Source organism: Lactuca saligna, chromosome 3 (assembly GCF_052625555.1).
Source record: "Lactuca saligna cultivar CGN05327 chromosome 3, ASM5262555v1, whole genome shotgun sequence".
In the NCBI taxonomy this organism is placed as follows: domain Eukaryota; kingdom Viridiplantae; phylum Streptophyta; class Magnoliopsida; order Asterales; family Asteraceae; genus Lactuca; species Lactuca saligna.
This window is the reverse complement of record NC_136419.1, coordinates 99,542,543-99,557,966: the sequence shown is the minus strand read 5'-3', so window position 1 is coordinate 99,557,966 and position 15,424 is coordinate 99,542,543. Positions and strand designations below refer to the sequence as shown.

The 15,424-nt window shown below is 37.8% G+C and overlaps 1 protein-coding gene and 1 non-coding gene across 2 annotated transcripts; one reads left to right on the top strand and one right to left on the bottom strand.

Moving 5' to 3' along the window:
* Window positions 1-2,206: 2,206 nt before the first annotated feature.
* On the bottom strand, window positions 2,207-2,313 carry LOC145037947 (small nucleolar RNA R71). Its single transcript, XR_013679056.1, has one exon. It is a non-coding gene; the product is annotated as a small nucleolar RNA R71 (small nucleolar RNA).
* Window positions 2,314-3,186: 873 nt separating this feature from the next.
* Window positions 3,187-8,076, top strand: LOC145035821 (uncharacterized). Its single transcript, XM_078984330.1, has 3 exons — window positions 3,187-4,070; window positions 6,503-7,001; window positions 7,960-8,076. The coding sequence occupies exons 1-3, from the start codon at window positions 3,187-3,189 to the stop codon at window positions 8,074-8,076; spliced, it is 1,500 nt and encodes a 499-aa protein (XP_078840456.1).
* The last annotated feature ends 7,348 nt before the right edge of the window (window positions 8,077-15,424 follow it).

Here is a 15,424-nt window from a genome sequence, read left to right as displayed (position 1 = left end):
AACATGCTTCACAGGCCTAACAATTTTCTGCAACTGCTACACGGACCCAACAAGGCCATGTTGTGGATGAAGGACCAAGTGTTGTACGATCTTTCTTTGAAACCGGAGGGAGTTCTTCTACTCCTGATAGCTCTTTAACTCCTCCACCCTCACATGGTGTAGCCTCCGAGTGGCTGGATATATTTTTGACTCGTGAGGACATTGATCCAGCACCAAGGGGCAATCATATATCTATAGGTGCAGGGAACTCAGACAAAGAAGATGCAACAATTTTTGAGCTCAAGGAGGAGATCGGAATTCTAAATCAAAAGATTAACGAGAAGGATGTTTTGATAGGTAAACTTGACGTCAGAGTTTCTGAGCTTGAGGAGGAAAACAATCTAAAATCAAAATAGATATCTGACTTGTAGATAAACCTTCGTGCCTTGACTGTTGGGTACTTCAAACTGAAAAACAAGCTAATCAGTGAATTTGGCGACAAATTCAAGACACTGGTTGCTGAACCAAATGCAACAGAACCTCCTCATTGTGCTCCTTCCCAAGATGCTCAAGATCCTATTGTTAATCCTCCTCCTATCAGAACCACAAGATTTGTTGACCAAATTGAGGAAGAACCGTCTCAAGCCAATACAAGAGTTATTCAAGCCAATATGAAATTAAGATTAGTTAGAGAATGGGTAAATTAATGTGTGAGCTTGTTTGAGAAACCAACAAACAAGAGCTTAATTGAAACACTAACTTGATTAACCAATTACAAATCTTATTTAATCCAAACAATTGAACTAGGGAATTAATTAGTTTAAACAATTGGCCACTGCTTGAATTGATTAATTGTCTAAGGGTTAGGAGTAATGAACATGAACCTAACCACTATAGTTGGTAACCAATAATAATTAGTTTATCATTTAAATAACCATAGGAGTGAATTGGTTGAACCTAAACAGAAACCCTTTAATAAATTTGGTAAATTTGTCATTTGATTTAGTTCTTTAGTTAGTTAAGTGTTTAAGTGCTATGTTTAAGTTTCTAGTCTTGTAAAACTAGAGAGAAAACCCTTCTACTTTTATTACTTGTTTATTTAAAATTAGTTCTTAGATTAATTTCCGTTCCCTGAGTTTGACACCTTACTTATCCAACTATACCACTAAAAGACAGGTTCACTGCCTTTGTGTGCTCAATTTATTAACTAAAAGTAGGATTAAAACTAGCTCGTTTTACACACATCAAGTTTTTGGCACTGTTGTCGGGGAACGATTCTATATAATTTATCTAATTTCTAATTTTTTCGATCCTTTGTGTGAGTTTACTGGCAAAAAGTTAATTTATTGCAGTTTAATAATTAGTAGTTAGGTTTTAGCATCTAAATTAGTTTTTATTTCAAGTTTAGAGTTCTTTCAAAAATACACTCCTACTCGTCGAGTGCATTCGCACCTACTCGGCGATTATAGCAGACTTTTTCCTTTAATTTTCGTTTTTTTAGTTACATTTTTTTTGTTCTTTTTATGTTTTTATCTTGTTTTATTTCCAGACTTTCATGACCAGAGGATCAAACACCCCGCTAGTAACCCCGTTTGAAGATCCCGAATCCGCATTGAGAAGGAATAGAGGAAAGGACGTGGAAAGCTCGAATACACCAAAGAAGTCACCTTTGTCTAATTTGAAGACTATTTTTGGGAAGAAGAAGAGCAACAAATCAGGAGCATCCAGCGCATCTGTAGCAAGCAAAGACCCGATCAAGGAAGACACCGAGTACAACACCGAGGAAGAAGAAGAACCTTCATATGGGCACGAATTCGATTCCGGCGACGAGTTAGCTCATACCATGTCTAACATTGATGAAATCCCCATGGGAGAGTGGAAGAAGAGGATCCACGATGACACCGGCCTGCGACTTGTGGAACCCGCAATTCCCGCTACTGCTACTTTCGAGCTAAAGGGCCACATACTCGCCCAGCTAAAGGAAATTCCTTTCTATGGAAAAGACCATGAGGATGCCTATAAGCATTTGGATGAAGTCAATGATGTAGCTGATTACTTCAATTTTCCAAATGTGCCTTGCGAGACTCAACTACTTCGCATGCTTCCAGTGACATTCAAAGGTGCTGCAAAAGACTGACTCAAATCACTTCCCCTCGGATCAGTCACCACATGGGCCAAGATGAAAGAAGAATTCATTGATCACTTTTGCCCACCTTCCAAGATAGCGAAACTGAAGAAATCCATTGCTAACTTTGAACAACAAGCTGGAGAGTCACTATATGAAGCTAGGGAGAGGTACAAGAACTTACTAAGAAACTGCCCACACCATGACCTTAATAGCCAGCAAGAGGTCTCCATTTTCTATGATGGAGTCAATGTCACAACCAGGCAGTTACTTGACTCGCAAGGCTCGCTCACAAAGAAGCCACCCCGGTGATCAGAGAATTGATTGAAGAATTCTCTAAGCACTCTAGAGAATACCACAACCCAAGAAATGATGTTACTAAGGGAGCCGCATATGCAACTACTGAAGACTTGTCCGCGATCATGGCTATGCTAAAAACCATGGATAGGAGGATGGATAAAATGGATCAAACGTTCCATGCTATTCGGGTGGGTTGTGAAAATTGTAATGGACCTCATCTTACTAGAGACTGCGACTTGGATGAAAATGGCAACAAAAAGGTGCAGGTATGTTACTCAAGTGGGGACCGATATGATGAAGACTGGCAAAAACCAAAGAAAGAGTGGCACCCGTATGAAGAGTACAAGAAGGCTAAGGAGGAGAAGTACAAGCAGAAAGGAAGAGGTTTTTACCAAAAGGAGGACCCGACACAAGAAAGAAAACCAAGTTTGGAAGAGATGCTTACCAAATTTGTAGCTGCTTCAGAAAAGAGATATAGCGATCATGATGCTGCCATTCAAGAAACAAGAACTATCCTTAGAAACCAGCACGCATCCATTCGGAACATAGAAACGCAGCTGGGGCAACTTGCTCAACAAATAAACTAAAGATCACCGGGCGAACTCCCTAGTAAAACCGAAAATAACCCATGAGGCGCGCACATAAATATAGTTACAACAAGAAGTGGGAAAATAATCACTCCTCTACCCCCTATTGAGAATGAAGCACCCAAAGAATCACAGAAGGAGGAAGCAGAAAATCAAAATCTTCAATCTGACAGCTCTACTCGCCGAGTACAAAATATGGACTCGGTGAGTCCACTGCCAAATCCGAAGGTACAGGCCCCTGAAAAGCTTTATCAGGCTCCAATGCCATTCCTAGCTCGAGCTAAGAAGGAGAAGCAGGAAGAGGAGTACCAGAAGTTTCTAGATCATATCAAGGCTCTTCAAATCAACATACCCTTCATTGAATCTGTCGTACAAATGCCCACATATGCTAAGTTCCTTAAGGAATTTCTCACTAATCAAAGGAAGATGGAAGAAGTGAAGAAGGTAGTCCTCAATGAAAACTGCTCAGTTGCTATGCTAAATAAGCTACCAAAGAAGAAGGGTGACCCGGGGAACTTAACTTTGCATTGCCAATTTGGCAACTTGGCTACCATTCATGCCTTGGCTAATTCGGGAGCAAGTGTGAACCTAATGCCATATTCATTCTTCAAGAAGCTGGATCTCTCGGAACCAAGGCTAATTCGCATGGCGATTCAGTTAGCAAACAAGACAGTCACTATCCCAAGAGGCATATGTGAAGACTTACTGGTCAAGCTGGACAGATTCGTCTTTCCCACTGATTTTATAATTATAGATATGGAGGCAGATCCTCAAGTCCCGATCATCCTCGGAAGACCCTTCCTCAACACTGTGAGTGCTATAGTAGACATGAGAGATTCAAAGCTTACTTTCCGGGTAGGTGATGATTCAGTAACTTTTGAGGTTGATCAAGCCATGAAGTATGCAAGGAACAGTGACGACACGACGTTCTCAATTGACATGCTAGATGAACTATTGGAGGAATGCATACATGAAGATTCCAGCAAGTCCACAATTTTTGATGAAGAATTTGATGTAGAAAAAGACTTAATAGAGATCGAAAGGCTGTTGGAAGAAGCTGAGTTTGAAGAATTGGTCAAGCAATCTGAAAGCTCTACTCGTCGAGTAGGGCTGAGCTACTCGCCGAGTTCATCCTTAGAAAAGGTAGAATCCGTAAATGCAGCCACCAACTCGCCGAGTTCCTTACTTGCACTCGGCGAGTACAACAGTCAGAACCCAAAATCTGAGATCAAAAAGTTACCAGAACATTTGGAGTATGCTTTCCTTGAAGATGGCAACCAAAAGCCAGTAATCATAGCCTCTGACCTGTCCAAATCTAAAAAGGAAGAGCTAGTGCAAGTTTTGAAGAAGTGAAAGCGGGCCATAGCATGAAGCATCATCGACATCAAGGGAATAAGCCCCTCTTATTTCTCTCACAAGATTAATCTAGAAGAAGGAGCAAAGTCGGTTGTACAACACCAAAGAAGATTAAACCCGAATATGGAAGAAGTGGTATAGAAGGAAGTGGTTAAACTCGTAGATGCGGGAATTATCTATTCCATTTCCGACAGTCCGTGGGTGAGTCCGGTCCAAGTGGTGCCCAAGAAAGGAGGGATGATGGTCATAACCAACGAAAAGAACGAGCTAACTCCGACACGAACGATAACCGGTTGGAGAGTGTGCATTGATTATCGAAAGCTAAACGATGCCACTCGTAAAGACCATTTTCCTTACCTTTTATTGATCAAATGTTAGAAAGATTATCGGTCCACAGTTACTATTGCTTTCTAGACGGATTCTCGGGTTATTTCAAGATACCCATAGACCCAATGGACCAAGAGAAGACCACATTTACTTGCCCAAGTGGGACTTTTGGTTATAGACGCATGCCCTTTGGGCTATGCAATGCACCCACGACTTTTCAAAGGTGTATGACAGCCATATTCCATGATATGGTGGAAAAATTCATGGAAGTTTTTATGGATGATTTTTCTATTTTTGAATCTTCCTTCCATGATTGTCTCACAAATCTTGACTTAATACTTGCTAGGTGTGAAAAAACTGACTTGGTCCTCAATTGGGAGAAATGTCACTTTATGGTTAAGGAGGGTATAGTGTTAGGCCACAAGGTTTCCAAAATGGGAATTGAAATGGATCGGGCAAAGATTGACACCATTGCCTAATTACCCCCACCAACTAATGTAAAGGGCATTAGAAGTTTTCTAGGTCACGCGGGTTTTTACCGGCGTTTTATAAAAGATTTTTCTAAAATAACTAGACCTCTAACACAATTAATATTAAAAGATGGACCATTTAATTTTACTAAAGAGTGTTTAGAGGCATTTGAATTTTTAAAGGAAAAATTAACTAATGCCCCGATCATTGTTGCACCAAATTGGAATTTACCCTTTGAAATAATGTGTGATGCTAGTGACTTTGCATTAAGAGTTGTCCTTGGTCAAGGGTTAATAAGCACTTTCGACCCATATATTATGCTAGCAAGACTCTAAATCCAGCCCAAGAAAATTACACCACCACGGAAAAAGAATTATTAGCTGTGAGCCTGTGGTGTATGCTTTTGATAAATTCCACCATTATTTAGTTTTATCTAAAACAACAGCTTTTACTGACAACTCTGCTATCAAGTATTTGTTTGCCAAACAGGATGCCAAGCCAAGATTGATACGATGGGTGCTACTTCTTCAAGAGTTTGACATAGAGATACGAGACAAAAGGGAATGGAGAATGTAGCAGCTGACCACTTGTCAAGGGTTGAAAACCCACGATTGCACGAAGATAGAGTTGGAGATGATTTTCCGGATGAGTATATTATGGTGACCGTGGGAGAAGAACCATGGTTTGCAAATATAGCTAATTACTTAGCTAGCAATTACATCCCAAAAGATCTCACAAGTCAACAAAAGAAGAAATTCTTTTCCGAGATAAAATATTACTTTTGGGATGAACCATATCTTTTCTGAAGTTGCGCGGATGGAATCATATGAAGATGCGTGTTCGGGAATGAAAGCTGGAAAATATTAGAGCATTGTCATAACCGGCCTACGGGTGGACATCATGGAGCACATTACACTGCAAAGAAGATCTTTGACAATGGGTTTTACTGGCCCACGATTTTTAAAGATGCAACCCAATTTGTCAAAGAGTGTGATGCTTGTCAAAGAGTGGGAAACATTTCATCTCGAAATGAAATGCCACAACATTGTATCCAAGTAAGCGAAGTATTTGATGTGTGGGGGATTGATTTCATGGGACCATTTCCCATGTGCAAAGGCAACAAATACATATTGGTGGCGGTGGATTATGTATCCAAATGGGCGGAGTCACAAGCTTTACCAACTAATGATGGTCGGGTGGTGGTGCGGTTTTTAAAGAAGTTATTTTCACGATTTGGAGTCCCGAAAGCTCTTATAAGTGACCGAGGCACTCATTTTGCCAATGATCAACTAGAGAAGGTGCTAAGGAAATATGGGGTAACCTATAAATTTTCTACATCCTACCATCCACAAACTAGTGGACAAACCAAAGTGACAAATCAAGCTTTAAAGCGAATCTTGGAGAAATCGGTGGGGAGAAATCGCAAAGAATGGTCGGATAAGCTAGACGATGCACTTTGGGCCTTTTGTACAGCTTTCAAAACGCCTATTGGTACTACACCATATAGGATAGTTTATGGAAAGCAAGGTCATTTTCCGGTGGAGATAGAGCATAAAGCTTTTTGGGCTTTAAAGATGTGCAACTTCAACATGGAGGAGCTCAAGAGCAACCGGTTAATGCAAATGAATGCTCTTGAGGAACTTAGAAATCATGCATACTCTAATTCTTTGATCTATAAAGAGAAGACCAAGATGTGGAATGACAAGAGGATAAAAGAAAATAAAGAATTTCATAAAGTCCAAAAGGTGTTGCTCTTTAATTCACGGTTGAAGCTCTTCTCGGGAAAACTCACGTCAAGATGGGATGGTCCTTTTTATGGTGAAGACGGTGTTTCCACATGGTGCTATAGAGCTATTGTCAAAAGATGGAACACCTTTCAAGGTCAATGGATATAGGGTCAAAAAGTATGAAGAAGGAGTCCTAAGGAATGAAGGCATGGAAGAGTTGCTGTTGCTGGAAGGGATTGCAGCCACGTAGAAGGGGAGGAGTCCAGCTAATGACTCATTAAAAAGAAGCGCTTCCGGGAGGCAACCCGAGTTTCGAGTTTGCATTTTCTTTCCTTTACTTTATTTTTATCATTTTAGGATCTTTTTCATTCGTCTTCTTCTGAGAATATAAATGCTTGAGGGAAAGCAATGCCTAGAGTGTGGGGTGGAGGGTTAAAAATGAGAAAAAACATTCATTTTTTTTCAAAACATTCAAATTTTTTCAAACTGCAAGGTTTACTCGCCGAGTAGGTACGTGTACTCGGCGAGTACTTGCCAAAATAACCTATAAAACGCGTAACAACAGATCTACTCGGCGAGTAGCTAACTTACACAAATGGTTTATAATCTGTAAAATAAGGGTTTTCACCCATTTAACCCATACACTCGCCGTGCACCGCCTTTTTCAAGCATTCTCTGTGATTTCTTCGATTTTTTGCTTAATCCTCAACTCTGAAGGGAAAAGGTATGAACTTTACACTTAAAACTCATCAAAGGTTCAAGCTTTATCATAGATTTGCCCCTATTTTGTTTAAATTCGGATTTGGGGGTTTCCTCAAATTATAGGGTTCTAATTTTGCCATGAATTAGGTAATGTTAGGAGAAATTTCTTTTGGATTTATGGTTATTTGACTTAATACAGCAAACCCCTGTGCAAAATTGGGTGTTCTGGACAACCTGTATATGATCGACAGAATCTGGTCCCGAAGTTCATCCTACTCGCTGAGTAGGACATGAACTCGGCGAGTAGGAGTCTATACAACCTTGTTTTATTCGATTTTAATTGTTAGGTTTTGTTTGTTTGTGATTTCTTTATGTTGTTATGCAGATACCATGTTCAGAAGAGGTTAACCTTCAAGAGGGGGAAGCCAAGGGGACATCTCGTGGCTCTCATTTCGCCAAATCACGTACAAATCGTCTCAAGCTCGAGCCAAAAACAAGTTAGAGGCGTTGAAACAGAAAGAGATTCATTTACCCAACGCAATGGACTGGGATTGGTTGGGGAAAGTTGGATTGGAAGAGAAGTTGACACCATATTTGGTGAAGGAATGCAATTTGGGGGATTCAACCATCATATGTGATGGTTGGTTACAATTATTCAAGATACAAGAACCGGTCTATGCTGAATTGTGTTGGGAGTTTTTTGCTACCATCTCATTCCGAGGTGGTATTGAGTACTACAATCCCAACATAATTTCCTTTTCTCTTGGTGGGGAGCTGCAACAATGCAGCATGGCTGAATTTTCCTGGAGGCTTGGGATTTATGATCAAAGCACTATGTTGACTGAGGATTTTGAAGCCTTCCTGGAGAATTGCCACAAGGATCTCCCCGAGGCAGTGGTTGCTTCTACCTGGTGGAATACTATTTCCAACTGGGTGTATATTCCTTCTACTGCTCAGGAGGGTCACATTTGCTTACCGATCCATCGTCTTATTCACCGCTTCGTGGCCATAATGATCAACACGCAGAAGGATTGGGACAAGGTTCCAACCCTTGACGTCTTCTATCTTTGGAGTATTATTACTCCCGATATTTTCTGCAATCTCCCCTATTGCATAGTCAAGTATCTTGCAGAAGGGGCGGTTAAGGAAAAGGTGAACTCCAAGATTAATGGAGGAATGTTTGTGACAAGGCTTTCCAGGTCGTTTGGGATCTTAGATTTGCAAGAAGCAAGGGCGCTCACGGTCATTTATCCCCCTCCATTCAACATCGCATTATATAGGAGGGCAAGGATCGTGGAGAAGTTTGGTGATTCCTTTTCCATTCCACATGCGGATGAGCCAGCAATCCCCGAGGAGCCGGCAAGGCGAGTAAGGCAACTTAGCGAGCGGGTACGAGAAGACCCATCGGTTATTCCGGTGGAGGAAGAGAACGATGGGTGGAATCAAGTGGAGTACCGGTGCTATTTGGATGATATTGGACGAGGGGTTAATTATAACAATCAATCATTTGAATACCTCTTCGAGCAAATGAACATCGCACTGAGACCCGGTCCGGGATACCCCTACATTATGAGTTGGGAGGAAAGAATGATGAGGGGTAATGAAGGAGGAGGAAGCGGAGCTGGAGGAGCTGATATGGAGGAAGAAGATTGAGGACTTTATGTTTTATGTTTTATGGTTTGTGGTGTTTTGATTTGAATAATTGTTAAACTTGGATGATTTGTTTTTTTTAGGATTTTTATTGCTTTCACTTTTAGTTGCTTATTTTTCAGGGATGGAAGGTTAGGAAGCATAATAAAGTGTTAAGGGTCAAGTAAGGAATGAGAGATGTTCAAGAAAAAGTACGAAGCCTTGTCCTTAGGATTGAGTTCGTTAGAGTTGAGAGTAATGGAGGGTGTTGCTGCTAAAGGGTTTAGAGAAAGGGTCAGTGAAATATTCAGTTTCAAAACCTGAGTCAAAAAGAACACAAGCTGGATCAATTTTGGCAATACAGCACCTACTTGTCAAGTGCACAAATTCTACTCGGCGAGTGCATGGGGTATTACACGTAATAGTTGCAAGTTAAGAGCTACTCGTCGAGTACACGACACTACTCGCCGAGTAGATTAGCAATTTTCGAGTTCGAGAGCTGTTTTGAGCACTTTCATTGCAGCATTTATCCATTTTTCGTGAAGAGTTGTTACTGGGGATTTTCTAAGAAGCTTGTTCCTTGATATTTTCAAGTTGTCAACCACACGAGATGCATGACACCCAAGACATGGATGAGATGTTCCCATGTCTAAAGTCAATCGAAGATGGAGCTGAAGAAAAGAGTTATCAACCTATCGACTGCTACCCCAGGGGAGTTTGTGCCAATTCTCTCTATAGTTTTCATTTTTATTTTTTTTGCATGATATGCAATGAGGGCATTGCATAAAATAAGTGTGGGGTAGGGTTTGCTCACATATTAGAAAATTTAGAATCTTAATTTAGGCTAATTTTAAAAAAAATTGTTGCATATCAAAAATATTACTTAGGAATTAATTTAGAAAATTTTGGTAAAAGCAATTAGGGTTCCATGTTAGAATTGTGTTGATAATTGCATGAAAACCCAAATGTTTAGTTGAGCCTATATACGTTCTAGTGCATTTGTGGCTTCCTTATCCTAGTGAAATCATGGGACAAAAACACGGCCTCGCTCAGCCTGAGGGACGCAATATGTTTAGCATCATGTACCAGAAATGTATCTAGGAAAATTATTATCGTTAATCAATAAAGGTTGAAGTTGAGCGCCCCTGCTTAAGTATGTATGGATTTGAGTGAAAAAAAGTGAGGTACATGTAAAAAAAAGAGAGAAAGTTATAAGAAAAGTTGAAGAATTTTTGGAGCATCAAAGTCAAATATCAAATATGAAGATTAAAAATTCCAAAGAAATTCAAAAAGTGAAGATACCAAAAACCAAACGAAAAGATGGTGAATTCAAAGAGATCAAAGATCAAATGTCAAAGAAATAGAGAATTCCAAAGAGCTCCATAGTGGTATCATAAATTGTAATTATCTAGATTATGTGTGCTTGGGTTGCTCAACCAAAAATACCTTGAGGTTAAGAGGTTTTTTGAGGATGGATTCAGAGGGATGCATAAAATGAGCATAGTTCGGGGTGAGTGGGCGAATGTTTATGAGGATTGTGAGTATTTGGAGTATGGGGGTATTTAGGATAATTTTAGACACAAATGCATGTGTTGCAGTCTTGGCATAATGGTTGGGTTAGATTGGAGTTGTCATATGTGGTTCTAATATGTTAAAATTCAGTTTTGCTTGGGGGCAACCAAAAGTCAAGTGTGGGGTATTTTGATATGTGCATAATTAGTTAATTATTTAGCATACATTTTTATTCATTTGTAACTGATTATGTGTATAATGTGGACAAAAGGTACTTAATAATGTTTAAATTTTGTTTTCAGTCCAAAAGACATGCTTGGGAGTGAAAGGGAACAAGGGGAAGCAATTAGAGACCAAAGAATGAAGAATAAGGGATAAAAGCTTACTTACTCGGCGAGTTCTCGAGGATACTCGGCGAGTACACTAGAATATTCCAGAAGATAAGTCAAAATTCTTGGTATAAGACAGATAGCAAGCATCTACTCGGCGAGTTGGGCCTGCTACTCGCCGAGTACACCCTGTTTTGTGATAATTATAAATACCAAACCATTATCCGAATGGAAAAGACTTTTGGCAATTTTGAGAGCTGAACTTGCAAAAAAGAATCCTTGGAGGAGCTAAGGAACCCTCACCTTCAATCCTTTGAAGAATCAAGGCAATTAGGTTAATCATTCCACTTAGCTTTAGGAATTAAGTATGTTTAGCTTAGTTAAATCTGCTTTTGAGTTTGTTTTTGTTATGACTATGAACTAAATTCGTTTTGTTTCTGTTGGGGAAGACTAATTTACTCCTATGGTTTAGAATATAATTTTTGATTGATTGTTGTTTGGTGATTTTATTAAATTAAGTTTGTTAAAGAACCTTATGCATTAATGACAACAATTTTCTGTTAATTGGAAGGTAATTAAGCTGCATAAAAATCTCTTAATTATTAACCTCATATGTTATGTGACCAGTTTATCATATGCTTAAGAATAATGAATATGAAATTAAGATTAATTAGAGAATGGGTAAATTAATGTGTGAGCTTGTTTAAGAAACCAATAAACAAGAGGTTAATTGAAACACCAACTTGATTAACCAATTACAAATCTTATTTAATCCAAACAATTGAACTAGGGAATTAATGAGTTTAAACAATTGGCCACTGCTTGAATTGATTAATTGTCTAAGGGTTAGGAGTAATGAACATGAACCTAACCACTATAGTTAGTAACCAATAATAATTAATTTATCATTTAAATAACCATAGGAGTGAATTGGTTGAACCTAAACAGAAACCCTTTAATAAATTTGGTAAATTTGTCATTTGCTTTAGTTGTTTAGTTAGTTAAGTGTTTAAGTGCTATGTTTAAGTTTCTAGTCTTGTAAAACTAGAGAAAAAACCCTTCTACTTTTATTACTTGTTTATTTAAAATTAGTTCTTTGATTAATTTCTGTTCGCTGAGTTCAACACCCTACTTATCCAACTATACCACTAAAAGACAGGTTCACTGCCTTTGTGTGCTCAATTTATTAACTAAAAGTATGATTAAAACTAGCTCGTTTTACACACATCAATATTCATGCCAATATATGCGATTATATGTCATTTAGGAACCTTTTGTGTCTCGGGAGTTCATTCGTGGAACTTATCATCCTTACGCACATATTCGTTTGAATCACCCACATAAGGTGAGTTCATACCCCTATAATGAATCTTTTTACCGTTTTAAATGCTTTTAAGGGGGGGGGGGGAGATACAAGTTGAACACAATTGATAATTTTTTTGTTAAACCTCTATCAAAGGATTGCTTATGTTCTTATAAGTGATCAAAACATTTCAAAAACTACTTTTAAGTTGTGTTACTTTATAGTTTATAAAACTCTGTTTTTAAAGTGCAAACATGAATTAGTTGATAAATGAGTCTTTTCAATAAATAGTTCAAGTAAACATACTAGTAAAATATAATGGGTATAGTTTAGGAGTTCAGTTCATACTAGATACTAGAACATGCTATAAAGAGGAACAAGGAGGTAGATACAATACATGATAACATAAGAGAACAAATAATAAAGAGAAACAGGGAAGAAGATACAATACACGATAACAGAAGGAACATACTAAGATACTATAACAAATAGAACACATTATTACAAGAATACTATAACATTAATGTGACCCACTACTTCACGACTTAGCAATACACTTGTTAAGTCGCGTTTTCTAACCAGAGTCTCCTGGAGGGAGAGAGTGAGTTTGTGTATAGATCTATATTGGATTGACTATCCTACACCTTGCTGCTAGCTACAGTAGGACCTGCAGGTCTACGCGTGACAAATGTCATAAACTGTTCGACGTATTACAGCATCGTGTTTCCACTAGTCAATTAGTATGGTTACAACTGTATCACATTAACAACTTGTTTTAAGGTAATCAGTACTTCAGTTGTCATTTCAGAAGACAACTATGTACTTATATTTTCCCATTACTTTCATAAAGTGACAGTTCCACTTGAAAGTTAATGCAAACTATTTTTGAGTTAAGATAGTTATTAACTAGGGAAAACATACATCTTTTCAAACGACAAACAGAACAGTCGGGTCTAGTACATTCAGTAGAAAGGGACCTCTAATGCTAACTTTATGATTCCTTAGTGTACACATCAGGGGTATGTATTAATCGTATCCGACATGTAATAGGATGTGTGCTTTTTGCTTCATTTCTTGTTCCTTGTTTGGTTGTGGGCTTAGAACAGATTCACCCAACCTACTATCTATCTGATCTTAATTATACACACACACACACACACACACACACACATATATATATATATATATATATATATATATATTGTATACACCAAGAAATCATAAGGGGTACCAGGTATGGTTCAGGTCATAGGACGTTAATTTAATGCACATTTTTCTAGTACAAAACATACTTTTCAAATAGAACATTTGGTATACAAAACTAGAAACTTACCAGTAAAGGGTTTAATCCATTTTATTATACCAGTATAACTTAAAGGACCTTAGGTGATTAAATCTATAATACCTTAGTTTATACATTAGGGTTATATATAATTAATACCCGATAGATAGTTAAATGTGTGTCTTCCGCCTCATTTCATGTTCCTTGTTTGGTTGTGGGCTTAGGGCAGACTCACACAATTAACTATCTATTCGATATTAGATTATATATAGCTAGTATAACCTAAGAGATTATAGGAGGAACCACTGTGGTTACCATTTTTACTGAAAAGAAATAAGGGTTTTCTTAAAGGATCTTTTCATCAAATATAAAGAAACTATTACAATTTACTTCGTGAGTACCAAGTGAATACACCAGGGTTATATACAATGATGATCTAACAACCAATCGGATGTGTGTCATCCGCCTCATTCCCTGTTCCTTGTTTGGTTGTGGGCTTAGGGCAGATACACATAATCGATTGTTTGTTTATTCTGGGTTTTATATAACTTTTATCCATTTAGTACTCATAGAAAGGATTGTAGAGTCATTTTTACTTATCTTTCATCAAAGTAGGAAATATAGGATTTTCTGGAGGAACAGACGAACTTTTCTAAACAAAACTTACAACTTACTTACATCACTAAAATCTTATGAACTCACCAACTTAAATGTTGATAAACTCTTTCAAAATAACTTGTATTCTTAGGAAACTAGTAGAGAGGTACGTGCACTGGGAATTCAGAAGATGGAGCAGTATAGCTTCATATCTTGTTTTGTTATAATTTTTGTCTATGTTATGTGAACCACATACTTTGTAAACAATTTATTTCTAATGAAATGGTTGTTTATACTTTGATTACTATGATGCATGTCTTGTGATATTAAACATGACGTCCTCTACCCCCGAACGTTTCCGCCATTCCGGTTTAGGGTGTGATAGATTACCAAGTTGGTTATTATCGTATTAGTTATTTAAGTCTACATTTACCAATATTAACTAATTCATGTAAAACTATATATGGTCACACACAGTCAAACACATAATAAGTTATATATTATGAATTTGCTATGTAAGATTAGGCAAACACACTTATGGTCATAATTTATGTTCTCTAGCATAAATAAATTTATTTACTTCAAGTAATATCTAAGATTTTGGTCGATCCTAGCTCTAGCAGTTTAATGTTCATTGAATCACTAGCTTTCAAGTTCATGTAATTTAAAAATCACTAAGCTACACGGAACATGAATTCAAGCAACTAAAGAAACAAATATTAACATGCTAGGTAATAACAAATCAAACACAAGCAATTTACCAACTAATCAAATCCATTAATAATTAAGCTAAACCATATGTCAGAAGCTTCATCTAGCTAAACAAGAGTAGCTAGATTCAGCTACTCATAGCACCAATAAAATAAACACAAATCAAATTAATAAACATGTTCATAAGTACCAAACAAATAAAATTATTAAAAACTTTTACTCCTTTGGCTTTTAAACCCTTTTCCCAAAACTTCTCTCCTGCTAAAAATCATCTTCTGAAAACCTTCCAACCAGCCAAAAGTTTTTCAAATCGTAATGGCCAAGAATATTTATAATTTCTGATTTTGCCTTGTTCACGTCATGTGCCAATAAGTCTCACGTCGTGAATATGAGATAAACGTGTTCGACAAGGATTCTTTCATCCGGATGCATATCTTCTAGATTACTCCACTCACAAAAGTGAATCTATAATTGCTCACGCCGTGAG

Excerpts from the sequence above, each read along its gene's own strand:
- LOC145035821 (XM_078984330.1), top strand. The coding sequence starts at position 3,187 with ATGGACTCGGTGAGTCCACTGCCAAATCCGAAGGTACAGGCCCCTGAA. Across the intron at positions 4,071-6,502 it reads GAGTTTGAAGAATTGGTCAA|TGGACAAACCAAAGTGACAA; the intron begins GCAATCTGAAAG and ends TCCACAAACTAG. Across the intron at positions 7,002-7,959 it reads CATGGTGCTATAGAGCTATT|ATACCATGTTCAGAAGAGGT; the intron begins GTCAAAAGATGG and ends GTTGTTATGCAG.